Consider the following 24,088-nt stretch of genomic DNA (forward strand, 5'->3'; position numbering starts at 1 on the left):
CCATGCAAATATCGAAGATCCAGTCTCCATCTCTTCTGGGTTGTGTCCTCAGGCGCCTGTTGGGCCTTCCCAGAAAAACGGAAAGCTGCCAAGAGAGGTGTCTCGCTGGCTAATGATAGGCGGGGAAGGACCGTGCCTTGCTCTGTGGATGCGGTTTAGGTAGCAGCACGGTTCCTGTCTCTGTGCTCAGGTAGCCAGCAGGCACTCTCTCCTCTGCAGCACGGGGGGTGACTGAACTCATCAGCCAGTTCTCTGCTGTTAATTTGGGTGGTTCTGCCTTTCAGACTCAACCTCCGGGTCTCCATCGTGTTGACCCAGATGCTGCAAAGCCTTTCCGTGGGAATGAAGTGTGCCCTGTCTGGAGAGCTGTTTGCTGAAGTGCCTACTCCTTACAACCTCTCGCCAGACACGGACGAGGGGTATCTGCTGAACAGGTCGGTGCCCATTGCTTTCCTGGCACTTGACCCACCAGTAGACAATCGGGTTTATGAGGTCAATGTGGAGAATAAAGCCACGACGGAGAAGACCATCTGGCTACAGATACCAAAGAGATGCTGCTCTGAGTTGAACTTCAAGCCAAACACCTCCTACAATGTGGAGATCCAGTTCCAAATCGACCGGCTGCTGTTCCGGCAGTGGCACCACGCTGTTGACCGCCTGTTGGATGAGAAGCTGGTCCTACCTGATGTTGCCAGTTGTTCTATCCCCTATTCTCCTGAGCTACCACAGAAAGGGAACAGCAAGCAGAAACTAGCCATCTCCTTCATCACGGGCAAAGCAATCAGCAGCCGGCAGGTCCCACCTCTTCTGATCTATGGGCCTTTTGGCACGGGGAAGACGTTCACCTTGGCCATGGCCACCATGGAGATCCTCAGGCAGCCCAACACGCGGGTGCTGATCTGCACTCACACTAACAGGTTAGCAGGGAGGAGGTGAAGAGGTAACCGGAGTCGGGTGCCTGGTTCCTGTGCTGGGTCAGCACATGCGTGAAGGGGTAAAGGGGAGCCAGGGTGCATGAGACGGAGCTAAGCTGGCCTTTTCTTAATATATATTTCAATTAATAAATAAAAATGAACTATTTATTTAAATAGATTTTTCTAGCACTTCTGCTAAAAAGGAGCCTGGCGTGGGTGGAAGTGTTTGTGGAAAGTTGGCGTGTTCCTGCTTGGCAGGGATGGAAAGATGGTTGATTTCTTTCTAGCCCTTGCTGTGTAGCAGAAGTGGAAAGCCATCCCCTGGTCTTGTTGGGATGATACTATGCTCTACTTCCCCTTGAAAGCTATTGTGCTCTGTGCCCATGTCAATGTTTTGACTTTTCCAGGGAGAGCTTGGGGAAGAGGGAAATGTAGATCTGGTCTGACTGCTGTTGAATCTGCCTTGAGAGAATCCAGGCCAAGATTGTTAAAATTAGAACAGTTATGCTCAGAAGAATGTCCATATCCATTTCTGCAGGCTGTTATTGCCTTACTTTTTAATGTATAATAAATGGTAGCTTCTAATCTTAGCCCGTTTCAGGCTGTCTGGTTGCACTGAAGCTTGCTCTGTGCCGATCTTGCACCATCCACCTGGGCTGGGGGTGCTGGGAAGGTTAGCTGTCAGGAGAGAGGTGTGCCGGACCACATTTGTGTAGCTTGATCCTGTGGAGATGCAGGCCCAGATATTTTGCTGGGCACACTGCATTTTGAGTGTCATCTCCCTCTGAGCGTTGAGAGGTCCCTTAGTCTCCAGTATCAATACGTATTTTAAACCATACTCTCAAAACATGCTCGGAATTGGTGGTTGTGTAAATGCAGGCTTTGCACGTTTGTGAATAGCTCTTTTGAGGAACATTGTCAGCTAAAGCTGGGGGTGATTTTGGCACCTTGTTGATGAATGATTAGATAGCGCACTGGGGTGAGGGTCTTGTATAAGAACAGCACTTAAATTCCGTGACGGTTTCCCCCGTTCTTCCCATGCAGTGCTGCTGACATCTACATCCGGGAGTATTTCCATAACTACGTAACCAAAGGGCGACCATGGGCGGTTCCCTTGAGGATTATATCCACTGACCGTCCCATCAACCTGACGGACACCACCACCCAGATGTACTGCTGTCTCTCTGCGGACCAGCGCTCCTTCAGGCACCCCACGCGGGAGGAGATTGACAGGCACCGCATAATTATTACCACCTCCATGTTATCTAAGAACCTGAAGGTGCCTCCGGGTTACTTCACTCACATCATGATCGACGAGGCTGCTCAGATGCTGGAATGCGAAGCTTTGGTTCCGCTCTCATATGCCACTTTTGAGACTCGGATTGTCCTAGCTGGGGACCACATGCAGATAACCCCAAAGCTGTTCTGCGTTGGAGATGGACAGGCTGCCGATCACACCCTGTTAAACCGACTCTTCCAGTTTTACCAGAAGGAGAGGCATGAAGTGGCTGTGAAGAGCAGGATCATCTTCAATGAGAATTATCGTTCCACTGCAGACATAATTGAATTTGTCTCCAAGCACTTCTATGTCGGCAAAGGCAATGCTATCCAAGCCAGCGGGAACATCCCACCCCACCCAGAAATCTACCCGCTCATGTTCTGCCACGTGCCTGGCATGGCTGAGAGGGATATGTCCATGACTTCCTGGCACAACACCTCAGAGATAGCGCAAGTGATTGAGAAAGTGCAGGAGCTATTCGAGAAGTGGCCAGACGAGTGGGGTGTCCAAAATCTGAAGAGGATCTGTGTGGTCTCCCATGGGACGCAGGTGTGTAGGAGAACCACATGTCCCTCAACTGAAGGGGGTCTGCATGCACCACTCTGCTCTCTAAATGCTCCCTAGTAGGTGCTGGACTCTGTTTATGGTAAATCTGTCTCTCTCATGCTGGCAAACGTAGGGAATCTGAGAGTCTTGCATGCCAACGACGTGTTTTTCTAGGCGTGATCCATTTAGGTGGCATGGAATGGGCAGTCAGAGCAGAGATGCCTCATGGTGGGATGGGGTTTAGTTAAAGATTTCTTTTAGCATCCTCTGAGCAGGTGAACTACAGCTCAGACTGGGAAAGCAGGCCAAAATCAGCACAGGACATGTAATTTGCTGTCAGGTAACTTTCTCAGGGAACTTGTAGTTGAGAAGGAAACGTCTGTAGTGCTGAGGGTGCAGGGAGCTTGGAGGTGTGTGGGGGGGGGGCTTTGTGACCTGAACCTGCCCTCAGGTTTGTGACTCTCTTTCTTAATAGGTTTCTGCCACAAGGCAAGCGCTGAGGAAGAAGCACCTACAAGATGTGGTGGTAGAAAACTACGAAAACTTGCCAGGTTTGTGTTCTGTGCAGTGGTTATTAATGCCTGGCGGCGTTTTGAGGTCTCCTGTGCTCTGGGGAGAGCTTTTCCAGCTGTGTCAGCAGACAGGAGGGTCTATTGCAGCTGGAGTCACCATGCAATGGGCAGGGGGATCAGACACTGGGTCATTAGCAGAGGTCCTTCTGGCATCTTAATCTTTGTCAACTCTCCCTTTGGCATTTTAGCAAGGATGATGGAGCAAATGGGTCCTGATGTGCTTGCTCTTCCTCGTGGCTAGCATGGTGGTTTCTCCTGGCTGCTTTCCTTGCTGTGCCTGCTGTCCAGCTGCTGGCCACGTGCATTTATGCACGTCTCTTATACTGGATACCCCGGCTTTTTAAAGCTCATCTAGCATGTGTCCATATGTGCATTTCCACGCAAAATATCCCTGTTGATCTCACGGCAAAACACCTCTCCGGGAGAGTGTATGTCATGCTGTTAGGCCGACCTTCCCAACCCTTCCCATTGCTCTCCCCCTGCTCCAGATGCTGGGAGCAAGCAGCTGTGGCCCACTTCACGTTGATTAGGAGTGAGCGTGTGGAGCTCCTCTGGCTGGTTTCCATCCTTGTCTAGTTGGTACCAGTGATTCTTTGGTTTCCTCCTTTTCTTAGTGAATAGGATTTCACATTGAATTAAATCTGTACCCAACAGTCAACTTGTTAGAATTTATGGATGTTACTTTGTAGGAGGGTGAAAACCCTGTAAGTGGGAACTGCTCAGTTATAACCTTGGCTTGTGCTCTCAGCAGCAGAAAAGCACTCACTCAAAGCATCCCAGAGACTTCAGCATGTGTGAATCATGTAAAGCCCCCAGCGCCAGTGGGGGAGGCTAGTAATAAAAATGAATTGAAACCGAGATGGCCTGTGGGTACCAACTGCAGCATGAACTGCAGAACAGCTAGCTAAAGGAATCCGCTGCACTTGATGAGAGGGGGATGGGGTGTTTTTGTCTTCAAAGGCTTGGTTTATGACTCATCCATGTTTTTATTATTACTATTTTTTTATTGTACAGCTGGGACATCTCATGGTGAGAATAACTGACCCCTGGAGTGTGTTTCTGATCTCCACCCCCTTTCTTTACAGTCTCTTTTCAGCTCTGACATCACTGGGGTGCTCTTGCTGTTTGTTATTTGTAGCGTGATCAGCCAGCAGAGCTGTCCTTGAAGGGAGGAGGGAAACTTGTGAATGGTCACAGTTCTTGTTCCTGCAAAATCCTCGATTCCCCCAGGAATTTGGGATTCACAGAAGACTCCACCCTTGTTTGCGAAGAGTGGATAGTGGGGGATGCTGGTGGCACTGAATGCAGTGCTGGTCCATGAGTGCTCGCTGCTGCGCTAGTCGGCTGTCCCACCTCTTTCTGCATGCTTCCCCCCGCTCCTGGGGCTTGTGCAGTGGTGCCCTCGTGGTGTCTATCCTGGCTTACGCGTGCAGGCCCTCGCGATCCCCGAGACCTGCTTTATTTAGGTAAAGCAGCTTCTGTGACTCGGACAAGTGGGCTTATAGCCTGCCGCTGCCAGTGCAGCTGCAACCACGTAATGCAGCGTAGGTGTGCAGAGACACTTAGAGCAGCCAGAGAGGGTCTTCCCCGTTGGGTTCCCCTCACTGACTTCTCCGTTGTCCCCTCCCGTGCAGGGCGGGAGTTCCGGGTCATCATCATCAGCACGGTCCACACCAGCGAGAGTCTGCGCAGCTCTGCCTCCCACCACCTGGAGTTCTTCAATGAAGCCAGAGTGCTCAACACCATCATGACCAGGGCTCAGTCGCTGGTGGTTGTGGTGGGCGATGCCGTGGCCTTGTGCTCCCACGGCCGGTGCAGCAAGGTGTGGAAACGCTTCATCCAGGAGTGCATCGAGAAGGGGACCGTGACGCCGGAGAACCTGACAATGGCGCAGATCAAACAGGCTGCGTGTGACAAGGAGAGCTGGAGCAGGAGGAGCCCGGAGAGGGATGAGGAGGACAGCGACACCGATTCCTGGAGCTCTGAGGCTGATAGCATAAATCCCGATGATCCAATTCTCCAGGAGCTCTTAGATGAGAGCAAGAATGTCCTGGTGACAGTGTCCGAAGAAGGGCTGCTGAACGTGAAGTCTGACGCTTCAAACCGGTGGGAAGACACCCAGGAATATGTCAACTTCTCCTCTCAGATGATGCAGGAGTATCTCCACATGCACCCCAAAATGTACAAGAGGTGCGAGCTGATCAAAGAGGGATTTGACAAAGCTTCTGCCTTCACCCTCAATGACTTCCCTGCTATGACCATTCAGATTAAAGGCAGGGTTCACTGCGGGACGGCCTTCACTGGGGATGAAGTGCTCGTGGAAATCCTGCAGAGCAGCACGGCCGACAGTGGCAGCCTCCGCCCTCAAGGGAAGGTGGTGGGCATATTAAAGCGTGCCGAGAAAGAACGGACCTTTATCTGCATGATGGACGAGTTCGATCCCCGGGTGATGATACCCATTGATCGCACTGTCACCAAAATATTTGTCCCAGGGCTGAAAGAAAAACCAAATGTCATTCCCATCCGCAGGCTTGTCAATGGGAAGTACAGAGTGGTCAGCTGTGAGAAGATCGTCCAGGAGACAAGGAGATGCCAGCTCTTCTGTGTCCAGATTATCTCCTGGCGAGAAGGGTTTTACTACCCTTTGGGGATAATAACTGAGATTCTGCACGTTGCGTTGACATTGGAAGCAGGCCTAAAGATCCTTGACATGGAGTATGGTTTGGAAAATAAATATCCAGCTGTCGTTACCAGGGAATTGGCCAAATACACCTCCAGCAAACCGAACCTCATCAAGGAAAACCTGAAGGACTGTCGGAGTTACCTGACCTTCACTGTTGACCCCCAAGGTGCTAAGGATTTAGATGATGCTGTCAGCGTTAGGGATCTGGGAGGCCATTATGAGATCGGGGTCCACATTGCAGATGTGGCTGGCATCATTCCCAAAGGCAGTGTCTTGGACGTGGAAGCAAAGAAACGGGGCACCACGTATTACGCTCCCGACCGGGAGCCACTGTGCATGTTCCCACCCCAAATTAGCCAGGAAATCTGTAGCCTCCTGCCGCAGGAAGAGCGTCGTGTGATCTCACTGTTTGTCACCGTAGAAAAGAAGACTGATACGTTGATAAAGGGAATCTTTGCCATGTCTGTGATCCGCTCAGACAGGCAGCTCTCCTATGAAGAGGCAGAGCTCTTAATTAAGAACCACTACAGGGGAGAGGCAGATGCCCTTCACTTTGACACCCTGGAGGACTGCATCGCTGTGGCTTATCACTTCTCCAGGATCCACCGGAAGTTTCGGCTGCAGGATGACTGTTTCTACGACCAGCTAGATGAGGAAAGCTCCCCAGGTAACAGAGGTTCCCATCAAATGATAGAGGAGTTCATGATCATGTTCAACAGTTTCGTGGCTGAATTCCTCACCAACCAGGAGGACACCAGAAATGTCACTCCTCTCCGGTGTCAGAGCGAGCCAAACCCTCAACAGTTATCACTCATGAGAAGCAAGTACAGCCACATCATTCCTTTGTCCATCCATCTCTCACACCATCTGGGAGATGTGCTTCCCAGTCAAGTTCCATCCGCTCCAAAAGATGTGGAGTTCGGCATCCTGGCCCCGCTTTGGGAGCACCTACGGTCAGCCGCTAATGTCTGCGATTTCCACAAGATGCTAGACCTTATTGTCACTGATGACATCCACCCGAAGCTGGCCCCGGTGGCACTGGAGTTCAGGAGACTGCTCGGCCGCTCTTATTTCAGTCGCTCCAACTCCACTGCGCAGTCAAAAGCAGGCCATTACTCCTTGCACGTTGACTCATACACCTGGGCTTCCTCTCCCATCCGCCGATACATCGATGTGGTGGTCCAGCGGCACCTGCATTCTGTGCTCCACAAGAAGCCAATTGCCTATTCTTTGGAGGACATTGAATTTCTCTGTCACGACTTCAACAGGAAGAATTCCCGGGCTGGGACGTATGAGAAGAGGGCCCACTGCCTGCAGATGGCCACTCAGCTGAAATCGCAAGTCCTGCAGAAGGTTGCCTTTGTAGTGGATATCGAAGGGATGAACAAGTACTTTAAGGCCTTGTTTCCACTGAACAGAGAGACTCTTCCGGATCCTCAGTTAATTAACTACAGGGCTCTTCAGCTAGTAGAGCAGCCCATGTTCATCGTGGAGCGGAACAGCATGAGGCTAATGTGGAAGAGGAGGGTGTATTCTGTGGAGACGATGAAGGAGCACAGCCTGAAGCAGGGGCCTCTCTGCGACCGCAGCGTCACCCTCTTCAGTGCCCAAGTCTGGAAAAACGTGCTCTCGGCCATCAAAAGTGAGGAGTTTGAGAATGTGGCCCCTCTCCTTCAGAAGGGTGAGAATCGCCACAAGCGGCAGGTGGGGTGGATAAGGAAAAGCCCATGCTTGCACTACGTGGAGCTGTCCCTGGAGCTGAGCGCTGGTGATGCTCTGCAGTTCCAGCTCACCACAGATGTTTTCCGGGGATTCCTGGTGCCCTTTGTGCAGCTGTGGTGTGTGACGCCAGGGTTCGACATCTGTCTGCAGCACACGGAAAAGCCCATCGATTGCTTCTCCGCGTATGCTACCCAGTCATCCAAAGACAAGTACAAACACGCAGTGGAGTATGACAAAGTGTGGATGCCAATGAGCGCCATGGAATCCGCTTCGTGTGCGGTGGCTGAAAATGACTCCATTGTCCTCCAAGATGTCAAAATAACCTGGGCAAAGCAAAGGACAAGCAAAGGGCAGCTGCAAGGGACCTTCTCTCTAACCAAAAGCTTTTTGGAAGAGTGCTCCATTGAAGTGGACTTCAACCACTGTTACCTGTGCATTCGCTTAAGTGGGCTGGACCTTAGGAGCTTTAAAAGCAATGAGGAATGCCTTAGCCACGGCCTCCAGAATCTGACTTTGTTTAACAAGGGCAGGTCAGAAAGCAAACTTGTGGTTGACCCAGGTACGTACACCTGGGTGGCTCATGGGCTCACTGAAGAGTTTGGTGCCGAAGAGTTTGGTGCCGAAGAGAGGTCGGACAAGAGTACTGAGCAGACTTTGAATTTTTACATCCACCATATGTCTATGGAGAATATTCCCGTGGAAATCTCACAGGATTCTGCCAGGTTCACAGTGGAGCTCATTCCAAAGATGTTGCCAGATGTGTAAGTGTGCTTAGCATTCGTTCTCTAATTAACCTTTCGGTCCAAACAGAATAACAGCCTCCCGTGAGACTCCTCTGCTAAACCAAATGAGTTGTGCTCATTGGTGTGGCTGATCCTCTGAAAATGTCTTTATTCAGCTTCAACTGGCCATGCTCTTGGGCCGTTAGTGTTTGGTGGGGTGGCTTCACGCTCTCCTGGTTGACCTTGAGAATGGAGTTGGGAGGTAGGGGAAGGTGCCATGCTGAAGTTGCACTGGACATCTGTTTCTTATGGTAGTGAATTGCTGCAATATATGTTATAAAAGGCGGTGTGAAAGACTGCCTCAGGATTTGTTTAGCAGATGGGTATTCCCTGATTTCCCATTCATTTTCCTTTGTTGTTGCTGTGAAGCATGATCTGCTATTATTGAAGTAGAGCTGATCTCTGTTTTGCCCTTTGTACTCAGTATGGACTGATAATTGCACCCCAATTGCTGTAGCTTTCCTCAAGGTGGAGTGTGTTTCCCTTTTTATCTTGAATTTTAGGAAAAATTGGAAGCTAATCAAATAAAATGGAGCGGGGACATAATAAAATGGAGTTGGCACATAAGTTGTACTCCTTGCTCTGAGCATCTTTGTAGGCTCAGCACTTCAGACAGTTGAGAAATAGTCACAGATACAAAACAGCAGAATAAGACTTGTATGCAAATTGTTTTAAGCTCTTTGTGAAAGGACTTAGTGCAAGACCAAAGCAGAGAGAGAATTAAATAAAACAGTTGTACAAAGCTGTGTTATATTCTTCAATATTTTATGCCACGTTTCATTCATTCTTGTTTTTCCCTGTCCATCAGACGGAAAGAAATTGCAATTTGGAAGCTCAAGTATGCCTCCGACCTTGCTAAAAGCATCGCACTAAACCATGAGCCTCCTACAAAAGGTAGGTACAAACATTCATCTTTTTTATGCTATGGCTACTTGCTTCTGGCCAGGTAGGTGCCCTGGCAGTTTCTGTGGGTCATTGCCATGGGGATCACGCTCGCGGACCATCAGGCCTGCGCAGCACACGCCTCTCTCCTCTTCAGCTAGGAAGTTCCCCTGCCAAGGGCAGGAAAGGAGCTGTGACACTGCCCGAGTAAAGGTAACGCAGGCGCAGGCTGCCATACTGGAGAGTGATGCAGGTGATGTTTTAATCCCCTGGACTCACAGAGAAGGTTCATGGGCAGAATTTCTTGGCATGAGGCAAAGATTGCGTTTGGGAGGTCTTGTAACTAGGGCATGATTGCTTGGTACCTGCTGTGTCCTTCCATTGAACTGCCTGCATACTCCCTTCAGTAACGTTCCTTAAACTTGTTTTCTTGTCCTCGTACCATAACAGTGATAACATCCAAACTCCTGCTGCAGAAAACCTTTGATCTCCCTGGGAGTCAAAGGAAGCTCAACCAGAGTCAGAACCAGGCAATTTTAAATGCTCTGCGGAAATCCTTCACGCTCATCCAAGGCCCACCAGGTAAGGGGGAGGGGAGGGCGCGTGTGCATGTCCTTTGTTGTTAAAGGCAGATTAGAACTAGTCCGTTGCTTTTTGGTGAGGGGGGGGGAGGTAGCACTGATTTCCATAGGACCCTCGGTGAGACAGGAGAAGGTGGAGTGGGTTGGCATCACACACAACTGTTTAAGGCAATCCCCTGGGCTCTAGAGTCTCAAGGTTGATCGTTTGGATGCTGAACCAGAGCAAGTGTGTCGTTATTAGAGTGTTCTCAACCTTCTTGCTTTTTTAGGCACAGGGAAAACCGTTGTTGGAACTCACATTGTCTACTGGTTCCATAAGCTGAACCAGGAGATCATTGAGAAGGAACAACCACAATCCTTGGATGAAGGAGAGGGCAAAGCGAACAAGTGCATCTTATACTGTGGCCCATCCAACAAGTCTGTTGATGTTGTTGCTGGTAATTATTTGTTCTAAGCCCCTGAAGGAGCTTATACCAGTGGGAGGAGGGAGAACGCGTGCCCGTGATTAGGAAGCTGGGAGACAGGAGTGGCGGAGAGCTTAGTCTGCTCCTTAGAGCAGACCCTTCTCTGAAGGGTGAGGACAAGTAAAGTTGGGGTTGATGAGCAAGGGGTGGGAAGGAAGGGCTAGTGGGTGGTGAGTGCTGGGTATCTTGAGCAGAGCGCGAGGTTTCTAATTGGCAGCTGTGCCTGGCGTTGTCTGAACAGACCTGTTCTCCTTCCCCAGAGATGCTGCTGAAGATGAAGGGCCTGAGACCATTGAGGGTTTACGGTGAGGCGATTGAGACGATAGAATACCCATACCCGGGGAGCAACCGGCACCTCTCCCGAAAAGCCTTGAGGGATGCAAAACCGAAGCATGAGCTCAGGTAGGAGTGCAGGGCACCACAGGCTCTGAAAGCTCTCGGCTGTGGTGTTTACTGCAGCCGAAAAGCTGAACAAGCCAGAGCAAGCAGGGCTTCTGCTCTGCTGCTGCAGAGCAGCACTGGTGTCTTTCTGGGAGGGGCTGCCGGAGTCCCTGTCCGGGTGGTGGTGCCAGGCTGGAGTTGGCTTGGGGACCCCAAGGCCACTGAAGCTTTGTAATGGCGTTGTCCCTGTGATATCTGTAAGGAAGCAGCAGGTCTGTGGTTCAAGACATAAACTAGCTCTTCTGGCGGCGCTCCCACTATTGGACTGTTTTGTACTTAATTTTTTTGTAAGAAAGTGTATAGTATAATGTAGCACTTGGTCACAACACCCAGATTGTTGAAAACATCCTAGATGCTTTGATTTTTCTTTTAAACAGCTCTAAAAATCTCTTGGCTTCATTACTTGTAACTGTTTTAAGAAAAAGAGGATGTTATGTTTTGTACCCTCAAGGATGAACTAAGTGTAAGGCCTATAAATATGGAAATGTCTGGCTGCGACTTTTTTAGCTAAGGTGGTTTCTCCACATAGACAGGTGTTGTATGCTTCAACGTAGAGGAGATAACTTGGGTCTGTGTGTGATAAGTATTTATGTAAAGTAAAAGAAAAAAAATTTGACTCTTTATTCAGTGAAATAATCCTGCATCATCGAATCCGACGGCCGTCCAACCCTTTATCGCAGAAGATCTGTGAATTTGATGAACGAGTGAGGAGAGAAGATCAGATATCAGAAGAAGAGATTAAAAGGTGAGTAAAAAGAGACGGTGGTGAGAGATGGCTCTTTTTGGCTGTATGCCACTACTGAAGAAGTGCTGCCTGAAGTAGCACAGTGCAACAATCTTCCTCCCTTGATGAGCAGTAGTTTGGGCTATAGTTTCTAGGCCTCAGCTGCTAGAAGCTGGTAGAGCTCCTCGAAAGTTGCATGATTTGTTCTGGCTCCTTCAAGCCCAGGGAATAGATGAAAACATGAAAACAGTAACAAGCTGTTTATTTTCCTTAGGAGGTTTAGAATGATGGTTAAAAAGTGATCCTGTCTGAACGACAGCACGGACCATGCTGTGCAGGTACCGTTAGCCTGAAACCTCCTGGTACCTGGAAGCACTGTTAGCCCCTTTCCCTTGTGAAGGGAGCACAGCGGCACTTTGCTGAGGGCTTGTGCTGCGGTACAGAGCCCCCAGAATCACTTCTGTTCAGGTGCTGTTGTCTGTCTGGACCAAAAGTTAAGTTTTGTTTTAAGTATGTGACGCTTGCATCCCCCACCCTGAGTCTCTGCCCTGCTGACTTCAGAGCAAAGCTTTCTCCCGCTGTGTATGCTGAAAGCCTTTTACTGGGAACACTAGCTCATGCGGGGGAAGGAGATGGAGCCGTAATCATTTGGGAGAGTATAGCTTCCACCTGGTTCCTGCACTAGAAACCGGGAGGTGTTTCCCCTGTGCCTAACCTGGTGTCTTTGCATTGGCCATCAGGTACAAAAATGTGTTGTCAGCTGCACGTGCCTACGAACTAGCGTGCCATGATGTGATCCTGTGCACGTGCTCGGCCGCATCTGCCCCCTGCCTGGAGAAGCTGAATGTTAAGCAGATCCTCATTGACGAGTGTGCCATGTCCACGGAGCCCGAGACCCTCATCCCCTTGGTCAGCCATAAGCATGCGGAAAAGGTGAGCGCCTTCCAAAGATGCATCTCTAGGGCAGCTGCTCAGAGCTCTTGAGTCTACACACATGTTCCACCCCTTACCCTCCTGCTCTTCCCAGTTCAGACCATGTTTTAAGGTTGTTCCTGATAGTACCCATGATGGTGTATCAGCATTTTGGTCTTCAAGCAGTCATTTCCTCAGAGGTATAACTCCATTAACTATGAAGTCTTGAGGCACACACAGTACTTAAGTAGTCTTACCAGAAGCATGAGCTATGCATTATCTGTTCATATCATATGAAGCAGCGTTCTAAAACCTGCTATAGGCTCAAAGCTATGACAGGGAACTACTGCCTATACTTGCCTCTCTACTGTGTGTCAGCTTGGCTCCCTGTCTCCCAGTTACACCCATATTGTCTCCCCTAAATTTGCCTTTCTGTAGGAAAAAAGTGGTGGCATGGATGTGGTGCTGGTGCTTCTTTAGGGGGTGAGCATCACAGCCGCCAGAAAATGTGCTGACACGGGTTCAAATATCAACACAGTAAGACATATAGAGGAGATCTTGGTAAACTCTTACTGCGTGACAGCTGTCTCCCATCAGATGAGAATTAAGCTGCAAGTTATCTGGGTCAGGTGGTTCTTTGTATAATGCCCAGCATGGTCCCCGATCAAGGTTGCTGTAACCGTAACATAAGGAGCAACGAATGCCTGAGTGTGAATAGCCAAAGAGCTGCTTGCCTTCACCCGTGCCACCGCTCCCAGAGCTGAGGAGTCCACTCTCTGTTCCAGGTTGTTTTGCTTGGAGATCATAAACAGCTGCGGCCTGTAGTCAACAATGACTTCTGCAAGAGTCTTGGCATGGAGACGTCTCTTTTTGAGCGCTACCGGAATCAGGCTTGGATGCTGGATACGCAGTACCGCATGGTGAGGCTTTTCTTATGTGGATTGCCTTTTTTGCATCACAGTAGATGTTGCTATCCGGGCTTGCCTCAAGCCACTGAGAAACACATTCTCCTTTAGTGCTTTCCCCTCCTGGGATAATGAATAATGCACTTGCACAGTGCAAGGTGTAGCACAGTGGCATGGCAGGCGAAGCCTGCCCAAAAAGCAGCTGAGGGTGGAAGGGTTCCTTGGTGGTTTTGTTCATCTCAGTTTCTTCCCTTTTCTCTGCCAGCACAAAGACATTTGCAAGTTCCCATCCCAGGAGTTTTATGAAAGGCGGCTGAACACGTGCCCTCAGCTTTCTCGTAAAGCCAGCGTCCTCTACCACAAAGACAACATGTGCTGCCCGATCATCTTTGGGCACGTAGAGGGGAAGGAGCAGAGCCTCATGATTTCTACCGAAGAGGGAAATGAGAACTCCAAAGCTAACCCAGAAGAAGTGGAACAGGCGGTAAGCAGAGGCCAGGAGAAGGGTCTTGGGGTATCGCTGGAGATGCACAATGGAGGGTGTTATCCTAGGGCAATTTGCGGATCGTGGAGGGAAGATGGGGTTGTTATGGTGAGCAGGGATGTGGGAAAAAGATCACTGGGGAAACGGGCTCCCTGCGTGCAGAACCTGCCCGGTGCTTTTCTGGGTCTGGCGTACGCCATGCCGCGCTCCTCCCTGTGAGAGGCACTTGCAGGGAAGCGTGACGCGCAGCAGAGGGAACAGCGCGGCCAGGCACTGGTGTCGGAGGGACCCCTGTCCTGCAGCCCTGCGGTGGGGTGTCTCGGGTGTGGGCTGCCGCCCCGTCAGCGGGACCTCGCGTCTCCCCAGGTGAGGATAGCCAAGCAGCTGACGCTAGATGGCACCATCCGGCCGGAGAGCATCGCCATCCTGAGCCCCTACAACGCCCAGGTGTCCGAGATCGGCAAGCGCCTCTTGAGGGAGGGCATCCGCGGAGTCACCGTTTGCACCATCATGAAAAGCCAAGGTGAGGCCCTCGGGAGAGGGCAGGGTGATTGCTCTTCCCTCCTGCCTTCTTGAGGATTAAAGCAACTTCTTGCAAAGGCAAGAAAATCTGATACCGGGGGCATTTCAGCCAGGCAGGAGGCATCTCTGGGCCAGATTTCCAGGTGATTTGTGAGCATAATGAATCCCTCGGAAGCCTTTGGAGTGCCTAGGCAGGGAGAGACTGATGAAAATAGGAAGGTAGTTTTAATATGAACAACATCAGAAGGAGATATTAAAGAACTGCCCTAGTAATGTATAGAGCAATGACCTGGAGCCAAATAGCCTCCAAAGCTGGAGAAACCTGAACAGTGGCTTCCAGTTTTGCGGATGCTTGCTGTGGAGAAATGAGTGCCTTGTGATGCAGTCAGACATTTCTTTCTGAAAAGTCTCGTTCAATTCCTTCTTTCTAGGAAGTGAGTGGAGATACGTGATCCTGTCGACTGTACGCTCCTGTCCCCGATCAGAGATTGATAGGAGACCCACAAAAAGCTGGCAGAAGAAGTTCCTGGGATTTGTTACTGACCCAAACCAGGTTAATGTCGGCATCACACGAGCTCAGGAAGGACTCTGCATTATAGGTGGGTATTGCGGGAGCATGGCCAGGCCTGCGGGGGAACAGGAAGCTTTCGATAAAGTAGTGGAGATCCAAATGAGTAGAACCAGTCGTCTTGCTTCACTCTTCTGCCCTTCAGGCTGTCTCTGATTTTGAAATTGAGCTATCTGGGAAATTCGCACAAAGCTGAGATCTTGCATGCGGCTCATGCATGTTGCTGGCATATGTGCAGCATGTATAATTTCCCTTGCCCTCTGGTTCAGACTGTGTTGTTTCCATCATCTGCACGCTTGAGTTCTCTTCCAGCTGCATTTGGCTTCTTATTTTCCTACTAATCATGCAGGCAAAGGCTGTGATGTGTAGGGAAGCTGCTAGCGAATACGGCAGCACTAAAAAGGGAGCTATGCAAGTTATTCAGCACCATTAGGCTAGAATTGCCAGCCAAAAGTCTCTGACCTGTCTCTAATGGAGTCATATCAGCCTTTTCTGGCCACTAACCTGCTGCCCCCTTGCCTGTATCACCAGGAAACCGTTACCTCCTGGAATGCAACCCGCTGTGGAAGAGGCTGCTTCAGCACTACCTGCAGCACAACTGCTATACCACAGGCCAAGGTATTTTTGTCAGGAAGACTTCAGCCCTCCGCCGATAAGAACGGATTATACCTCGACGAGCTCGTCTCTGCCTGAACCGTGCTATGTGTGCCTTGGGGAGTGATGCACTCTTTCCATTATTCAAACATTACGCATTGAGCAAAATGCACTGAGAGAGCCTAGACCTTTCCTTGCACGTTGACAGCTCCAGCTTCAGTGTGTGCTTTGGGTTTCTGGGTTTTTTGTCAGTGCGACTTTGGACAGGAACTTTCAGCTCTAGCAAACCAAAAAGCAATGGAAATGGATGAATGGGCTTGTGACTTTACTGGTGATGTTGTTATTTTTTTAATCGTAAGATGCTCAGCGGAGCCGCCATCCTATCTCTTTGTGCAGCTATGCTTTGGGGACCAAATCCGCGTTCCATTCGTCAAAAGCTGAGTGACTGCACGCAACAGATCTGTAAGGCAAGCTGTGATTTGCCATACAGGACCAAAGCTTCTGAGTTTTACTGCTAGTTTTAAAACCAAGGCCAGGGAATTTTAAAGGCTGCTTATTTCTCGAAGCAGAAAAACTTTTTTTTAAGTGAAGGAAGAAAGCAAGAAGAGAACCATGTAACATTCTTTATCTAGCCAAAATGCTGTTCTCAGAGCTTGTAAATATCACGAGCCAAGGCCAAGTCGATTTTGTAAATAGATTTGCTTATCCTTTGTACAAAGGAGGTTATCCTCACCATATAAAGTTAATGAAAACTGAGAACTGTTCCTACCAGGAAACTTTGAAATTTGTAAGTGTATTTTAAACTGTTCTGGGTTTTATTTGAAATTTTCTCTTCCTGTAAGAAACCCTTTTCCTACCCCTTATTTTTTTAAAGCTGCTTCTAATTTATTAACTTTTAACTCTGTGAACTTTGTCTCACAGTCGATGGCCTGAGCTTTTAAGAGCAGTGTTGGAAACTTGATAAATGTATCACGACATATATGTGTATAATGTATTTTTTATTTTTATTTTAAGTAACCAAACTGCTGTGAACTGGAAATTGTGATTCACTAGAGAAGGCTGCATTTGCCCCTAACTTACAGCTGATACAGATGTATAGTGGTGAAGCGGTGCTCCCTCCTGAATCATGGAGTTGCTTTTTGCAGCGCGGTAGTTTTGGGGGGAGTGCCTTTTATCTCGTTCCAGTTCTGAATGTATGAAGTGCCTGCCTCAGCTCTCCCCGACACCAAATGCGTGACTGTCTCTGGATGTTCACATGGGAGTGAGCCAAAATGCAATCACAGCATTTTTTTTGCACCAAATGTATATTGTGCTGGGACAAGAGTCATCCCTGGCATAAATGATGGGTCCCCATGACTTCACGGTATAATGGCAGGGATGAATTTGGTCCTGTATTTGCACTGAAAATGCAGCATGGCTCTCTTCCCAGTGTGAAGGAATGTGCAATAAGAAAGCACTGTGTCTGGAAAAATCCATTTGTAATGCTGTGTTCCTTTTCATGCTCTGATTCTGTGTTAAACTTGACTCAAAAACCTATGGAGAAAATTTGTTCCCCTCTTCCTTATTTTAAACTGCCTTCCTGCACCTCTACGTTTGGATTTGATCTGTACGCTAGAGACTACCTAGTAACTCCACTGGTTCTAAAGATGCTTGATAAAAGCTAGTAAGATATCAAGTCAGAGGTTCATTGTTCCTCCCTGGAGCCATTGCACCCTGAATCTTAAGCATTTCACACCAGCCTTGTTTTGCAAATATTACTGCAATTCTAAAATAAGCTTGTATGGGCATCATTTTGTGGACTACTGAAGTGCAGTCATCTCAGAGGCGGTGTGGAGAATCGCAGAAGGTGCAGACATCCTTAGGTTAAATACTTCAGCAGTCAGCAGACAGTTTCACAAACTCATCCTGCTCCCTTTAGAACCAGTGGGACCCATTTTCATCGTCTGATGTAAATGAAGAGTCCCTCCCTTGTTTTTTCTGATGGTTATTTCATCACATCTAATACAAATGAGGAGACTTGCCTCAAGGCTAGTGGCTTAGTCTAATACTCGTGTGTGGGGTTTGGCCATGCGTTTGTATAGACCAAGAAACAGACCTCCCCCAGAGCACTTCCCTTCGCTCTCACCGGAGAAAAAATTGTTTACTGCTACTCCTTGGAAGGTGAAGCCTAGAGTGAAATGCTTTGTTGAGTCACTTTTGCATTGCAAGACAATACATTGATTTTTGTCTCTGAAGATGCATTTTATAACTCATGTTTAGAAAATGCTCCCCTAAACCCCACAAGCAGCAGTGACAGCCACTGGCCTGGGCTGTTTGTGCTGTGCGCAGGTAACTGCAGAGTTGGTGACGTAGCTGCAACAGTCAGGGCTAGCAGAAAGTGCAATTAATTGAACATTTTGTAGACTGTTAATGATGACTGAATATTGTGTATGGATATTGTGTTCCTGTCTTCATCATAGAATCATAGAAGTTAATAGAGAAAAGCTCAAAGTGGTCTGGTTTTATTTGCACACAAAGCTTTGAATTTACTTTTGAAAGAATTTTATGTGAAAGCAAATATTCTTAAAGTACTGAAAACAAAACAAACCCCACCAAAACAACAAAAAGATCCTTTTGTAATTCCAGTAGGAAATCACTGGCAACATGGTGCACGGGCTTGTGCGATCACAGACTCTACGCTTTTGCAGCTCACAGACACAAGAACCCTGTTTTGGGGACACACGTGTATTCATCCAGCAGAATGACTTAATTCCTCTGCACTAGCTAGAGCTCAACCCCGAGTTAAACAACAGGGACCTGCGCACACAGCAAGCGGTGCTGCAGGCTCTGGTCTGTGCTGCGACCAGTCTGTGATCGCAGAAATCGCCCTGCATCCTGCTCTGACTTGCGGTGAAATTACAGACATACAGAACTAGGAAAAGTCTTTGGCTTCAGCTGGCAAAGGAGAAGCCCAAGGGATGGTTTTGGAGGATTTGGACAGATCTGCGTAGGATGATCAATTTATTGCAATAAATTGTTTTTTAAATAGAAATGAAATGTTAAGTGTCATGAAGTGTAAATTAAGGAACTTTAAATGTGGCAGGTTTTTATCTTTTGTATGTCTGTGACTTGCAGCAGACCTCAGACTGCATTTTGGATACAAATATTTTTTACCTGCTTCTAGTGTTTGTAAGAATGAACCTCAACATTCCTTTTTGATATTTAAGCCATAATTGTAAAAATGATTTGAATTTATTTAAATAATAAAGTTTATTACTAAAAGGTCTGCTTATGTGACAGTGACTAGTGTCTGTGTGGGCACAACTGTTTTTGGACTGAACTAAATGGTAAAAGAGAAAATGAGTGTTAACTGCAGTATGTGACAGAAAAGATTGTTTTGTAGATATTGGCTCTGTGAACATATTGCCCTTTCCTGTTTGTTTGGGCTTTGTGTGTGGGGGGGGACTCTTTTAGAGGGAACTTAACATGCACTGTAGAGGGATGAGCATGAAATCACAACTAGGTAATTATAAGGCATGGGGTGTACAGGGTGAGGAACCAGAGATGGAGTTAAGGTGGAGATTTCAGGAGCTTGGGATCCAGATGAGGTGTTTTGGAGGAAGGAGGTGGGAAAAATGACTTTGGGGGGGGGGGGGTAAAAACAGTCATTGCAAGAAGCCAGCATAGACCATCTTTTGGTGGTTGGGATGCACTGGATGACGGAGACGCTTTTGCATCTGAGATGTTCTGATGAAGAAAACAAGAACTGCCTGTCTGCTTCCAGCTGCTCCCCCCTGGGAGGTCTGGGCAGTGGGAAATGAGTGTTGAGTCCTGGTTGCTGCATAAGGATGTTTTTACCTACAAAACTTTGTAATGGGTTACTGTTAACCCAGAAAGGTTTGTGACAGGCACTTGCAAAATTGCTGTTGAAAACAGAACGAGCTCAGCGTTATGCAAAATGCTTAAAAATAAGGTTTTCCTTTAATTTTTCTCGTTCAGCTTTTTCAAATGGATAAAATGAGAAAACCTTGTCTGTCACCTCACCCTTCTGGCTCGCAAGGGCTGCTCTCCATGTCTTGGTCAGGGTTAGTTTCTGTTTTCAATGTAATGCTGTCGTGCCATTGTTCATAGACAAGCGAGTGAGTCTCTGCTCGTCTAACTGTGAATTCGTATGCTCTGTCAGGCAGCAGGTTCTGGATTTCGCACATGTTGGAGGTGACTGTCAGAAGCCCACAGTGGCTCCTCTCCTGAGTCCCATGCTCCACTAATCTAAAACACAATTCATACTGTTCATGTTGTGACCGCTGACTGGTACTAAACCACTTGAGAGTGGCCCAGTCCTTGTGTGCGACTGATTCTTTTCGATCAAACACCACTGGCATCTTTGTACTGAGAACAAGGCTAATGTTGGGGACTTTAGACGCGCTAACATCTGGCACCAAGCGGTGCTTGATATAGAGCTTTCCCGGCACTAGCGTGGCAAGGAAATCGCCCATCAGCTCGGAGAGGTTTGACAATCTCTGCTTAATCAAGTCCCACCTAGAGAGGAAAGTTACCATGTCGCAGGTCTCTAGGTAATAGACCAGCTCCTCCCGACCTCGTTCCAGCTGCTCTAACAGGTCAGTTAAAAGTAATAACTGGATTTTAGTCTGGGTGGTTCCCACCTTCTTCATCCGCTGGAATCTCCAGGGGTCAATTAGTTGGAACGCGGTTGTGGGAAGCATCAGGTGGTTCTGGTCTCCCAGGGCCAAGTGCTTGGGCAGAACCTCAATGTAAAAGGAACTCTTCTTCAGAAGTTCAATTCTCTTCTGGTGGCACCTGAGGAGGTGGCAGCTCAGGTTGGTGCGCAGGAACGCCAGAACGATGCTTCTCCTCTCCAGGTACATCTTCCAGGCAGCATCGTTGTGCCCCTCTTGGCTGTACGCAGTACTCCCCAAACTGGTGTCAAATTCATTCAAATAAACATTCATGATTCCAAAGCTCACTGTTGCTGTGCAAAAAAGCAGCAATGATAAAACTAAGAACCAAAGGAAGAGCAGCTGTGAAGGAGCATAATCATGGCTGTGACTCTTTTCTCCTCTTAATTAAAACTTCACTTACAAATTTATAGATGGAAAAGGACTGTTAGACTAGACCTAGTCCTGGTTAATATAGGGATGTTCCTTTACATTTGCCTGGGTTTTAATGTTTTGTATAGTCTAGTTTTATATATTCCATTCAGCTGGGCTCCTGCTACCTCCCTGCTACCTCTGTTTAATAGATTCAACCTCTGTTTAATAGATTCACTGTCATGAATTATTCTCTGATGTACTGTGCCAAAATTTCTCCCTGTCTTATTACCCTCTCTTTCGCTCTAATTAGATGCCTTTGTACTCCTGTAAGCAATTTCTCTCCATTCTTCTGCATCTCTGGAGATGTCTATTTTTCTCTCTTTGTAACCTGCCAGGCTGTTGAGGTTTGAGGCCCAGCTTCCAAGCCGGTTCCTGCAGCTACCTAATCACCTTGGTGGTTCAGCTTAACCGTCTGTGCCCCCGGCGAGCTGGCACGCGGCAGGCAGCCCTCTGCGACGCGCTGAGTGCAGCCTCATCCCAGCTTTCCGGACAAGTGCGGGTGTTTTTCCTCGCACCTCGGCTTTCAGCAGCGGGCTGACAGTGGCAGCCTGGCAACGTTTTCTGTGATGTACTGCTTTCCCTTTCTTTGGTTTCGGTTTATGTCATCACCTGGGTCTGGGATATCTGCTTGTTTTCTCGTGTCTTAGCTGTGGCATCTGCGGCTCACGGATCCTAAGCAGAAATTAGCTAAATTCCTATGACCTTGTTGTCAGCGATAGCATCTTAATGAGACCTCAGCTCAGCTTCGAGAACCTGGTTTTCAAAACCTGAAGCTACTTGATTTGAAAAAGAAAGAAATTTGCAATTCTGTGCCCAAATGCGTGTGACCCCGGTCATGCTGCAATGATATGATTGGGCAGCGGGCGACTCTACTCGTCCCGGGCGCCTTTGGGGTTGTAGCTACACAAATCACTGCAGTACCTAACCGTGACACTCCGCCGCTTACGCGTCTTGCGTGAGCTCGGTGCTGTTATCTAGTTGACAACGCAGTTTTTCTCAGCCTCATTTTCTCCTAAATGGATAATGGAACTAACAATCCCTCCCCACGGCAGTTTCCGGAGCCGGTGAATCTCTCAGGTGTTTGGCCTACGGGAGCAGTTTACACTCACGCACAGCAACATTTTTTTTTTCCAAGCAAGCTGTCAAATTAAAAACAACATGGATTTCCTTTTCACTCTCTTCCCACGGATGCAATGCCGAAAACAAACAAAAACCCCCTGAAAACAGAGCGGCAGCTCCTGGCAGCGCCACGCGGCACGGGCCAAGGAGGCGGCTGCGACGGCTTGTGCCGTTCTCGGAGCGATTTGGCCGTGTAGGGAGGTGTGTTTGCACACGAATGGGGATATCATCGTGGTGCTTTTCCTTTTTTCATGTTTGTTCCCCCTTTTTCCGTGTCGGAAAGGGCTGGTTTGCAGCGATGCCGCTGGGCCTGCGGCCTTGCAGGGCCGGGGGCCGCTGTGGGGACGGTGCGGACCCTCCATGCCCGGCACCGAGATCCCCCCAACGCTGCCCCGGGCTGGAGCCGGCCTTGGGCCTGCGGGAGGCCCCGGCTTCGGCTGCGGGAGGCCCTGGTGTGGCCCTACCTGCGGCGTGGCCGCCCGCACAGGCTGCGCAGGCCGCGCAGGCCGGGCCCGTTGCCATGGCGACGCATTGTGCCATGCCGGCCTGGCTGCGGCCTGCGCGGCCTCCTGCGGCCCCCTGCCCGGCCCCCTGCCCGGCCCCTGCCTCCCCGCCGCCGAGGGACCCTCCGGCAGCCCTTCGCTGCCGCAGCGTGGGTGCAGTTCGTGGGGAGATGGAGCCGCACCCGGCCTCCCCCGTGTTGGATGGAAAGCTGAGCCTCACGTTCGGCATTGGGCAGCTTTTCAGGAAAAAAACCCAAAGCCCACTTCAAATGTTGTATGGGACGGGGGGGGTTACAAAACGACCGGGAGCAGCACGTAACAGGAGGCTGAGGATCAAACTCTGTTTTTTGCCGACTGTAGAAGACACAAGTCCAGCGATAAGCAGAGCGCTGCCATCCCGGTCCTGCACTCAGCCGGTGAAATGACGCTTGCGCTTTGCGCTGTGGGGTCTGTGGTTATGGGGACACCCAAAATACAAGTTCCAACGTGCTGAGTCCCCACGCGGGCCATTCCCGTTCCTCCAACACGCATCACCTGTGCAACACAGAGCTAGGCAGCACCTTCAGTGCTTTGTGGTCCCCAGCTCCAAGGCCAGAGAAGCTAAGCAGGCTGCTTCACGGCGGACTCATTTAAAGCTTCGTGCTCACTGCAGTGCCTGGTCCTCGGCAGCGACCTGCAGGGATGCAGCCTCGAGCCGGGACCGCTGCACCCAGAGCTGCAGCAGCCCGTTGCTGGCCAGGTCTGCACGGCACGCTAGCTCAGAGCGAGGTGAGCTGTGTGCTCAGGGCAGCGTGGCGCAGAAAAGCCAGCTCCACCCCGGGAAGCGCTAAGACCGGAGAGGCAGCCGCGCGCCTGGCCGACGCATCGCTGTCCCGGGTCTCGCTTGGCGGCTGTCTCGCCTGCGGCTGCTTGGCGGTCTGAGCTGCCTGGGGTGGATGCACCACTGTTCATAGCGTTTCTGGGATGATGCTCGTGAATGCCCCTGCCCTGATTCCTGGGCATTAGGGCATCACCCACCAACTCCCCATTGCTGCTCTGCTCGGGACCCGCTCGGAGCCCGGAGCGAGGAGGAGCTGGGATACCCACCGGCAGGCGTGAAGTTTGCTACTTTCCAGTTATTGTTATTCCCCCAGGAAAGCATCAGTGATTCTGGAGTAATGGCAGGATCTGCTGGGCTTTATGGCAAGCTGTGAGGTGGCTGAGATGTTCCCTTTTCAAGGACAAAGCTTAGTCTTTTAGAGCTGAAGCCAGAAATACGCCAGTGCTTTGTCTCTGCAGTGAGACTGAGGCTGTGTCACAAGGTGTCTAGGAGTTTTGTTAGCTTAAACACATAATCCCTATTAGAGAGATGTGTTGCAATGGGATATAAACTGCTCCATTAACTGAAGCAAATACCCTTTTGGGTAGGAAGAGATTTGCCCGTCTTGCTTTGCTGAGGGCCCTGACTGCCCAGCCAGCTCTGTTTTATTGCAGAGGGGAGACTGGCTCGTCTGGTTCACGGCAGCACTCTCGATTCGATGACTTGTGCTTTCATCAGCAAACCGGACAGGTGTCCTGCATCGCAAGATGTTTTCATACGCTCTGCGATTAAATCTTTGGGTCAGGGCTTAGCCTTAATGCTGTCTCTTCGGCTTAGCTGGTGCGTCTCTGCTAAGCTTTTTTAATTGAATGATAGTCAAGATCCATACCACCAGTCCTGAGCCTCTGCTTAAACATCAGGGGAGTAGGCAATCTGTCATTTTAAGAAATCAGTGCATCTTCTCAAGGCAGCCAGAGCTTACCATTTCATTTCACAGCTGCC

The 24,088-nt window shown here is 49.4% G+C and overlaps 2 protein-coding genes across 3 annotated transcripts in view; one reads left to right on the plus strand and one right to left on the minus strand.

Moving 5' to 3' along the window:
- HELZ2 (helicase with zinc finger 2) overlaps positions 1-18,840 on the plus strand; it is a 30,297-nt gene extending 11,457 nt beyond the window's left edge. For both annotated transcript variants that reach the window (XM_026116060.2, XM_064521669.1), the window contains exons 6-20: positions 285-917; positions 1,959-2,742; positions 3,215-3,290; positions 4,946-8,477; positions 9,307-9,392; positions 9,831-9,962; positions 10,231-10,398; positions 10,686-10,827; positions 11,495-11,611; positions 12,331-12,523; positions 13,288-13,422; positions 13,673-13,891; positions 14,258-14,414; positions 14,845-15,012; positions 15,513-18,840. In XM_026116060.2, coding sequence (XP_025971845.2) covers positions 285-917; positions 1,959-2,742; positions 3,215-3,290; positions 4,946-8,477; positions 9,307-9,392; positions 9,831-9,962; positions 10,231-10,398; positions 10,686-10,827; positions 11,495-11,611; positions 12,331-12,523; positions 13,288-13,422; positions 13,673-13,891; positions 14,258-14,414; positions 14,845-15,012; positions 15,513-15,637 — 6,667 coding nt within the window. In that variant the 3' untranslated portion in view covers positions 15,638-18,840. The remainder of the gene's footprint in view (positions 1-284; positions 918-1,958; positions 2,743-3,214; positions 3,291-4,945; positions 8,478-9,306; positions 9,393-9,830; positions 9,963-10,230; positions 10,399-10,685; positions 10,828-11,494; positions 11,612-12,330; positions 12,524-13,287; positions 13,423-13,672; positions 13,892-14,257; positions 14,415-14,844; positions 15,013-15,512) is intronic.
- A 754-nt stretch (positions 18,841-19,594) lies between these two features.
- Positions 19,595-22,306, minus strand: FNDC11 (fibronectin type III domain containing 11). The gene is made up of 2 exons (XM_064521813.1): positions 22,249-22,306; positions 19,595-20,544 (listed from the first exon to the last, which is right to left on the minus strand). Exons 1-2 carry the CDS (start codon positions 22,304-22,306, stop codon positions 19,595-19,597), a joined length of 1,008 nt encoding a protein of 335 aa, XP_064377883.1.
- Positions 22,307-24,088: the final 1,782 nt, after the last annotated feature.

The sequence above is a fragment of the Dromaius novaehollandiae genome, chromosome 16 (genome assembly GCF_036370855.1).
Source record: "Dromaius novaehollandiae isolate bDroNov1 chromosome 16, bDroNov1.hap1, whole genome shotgun sequence".
Classification (NCBI taxonomy): Eukaryota; Metazoa; Chordata; class Aves; order Casuariiformes; family Dromaiidae; genus Dromaius; species Dromaius novaehollandiae.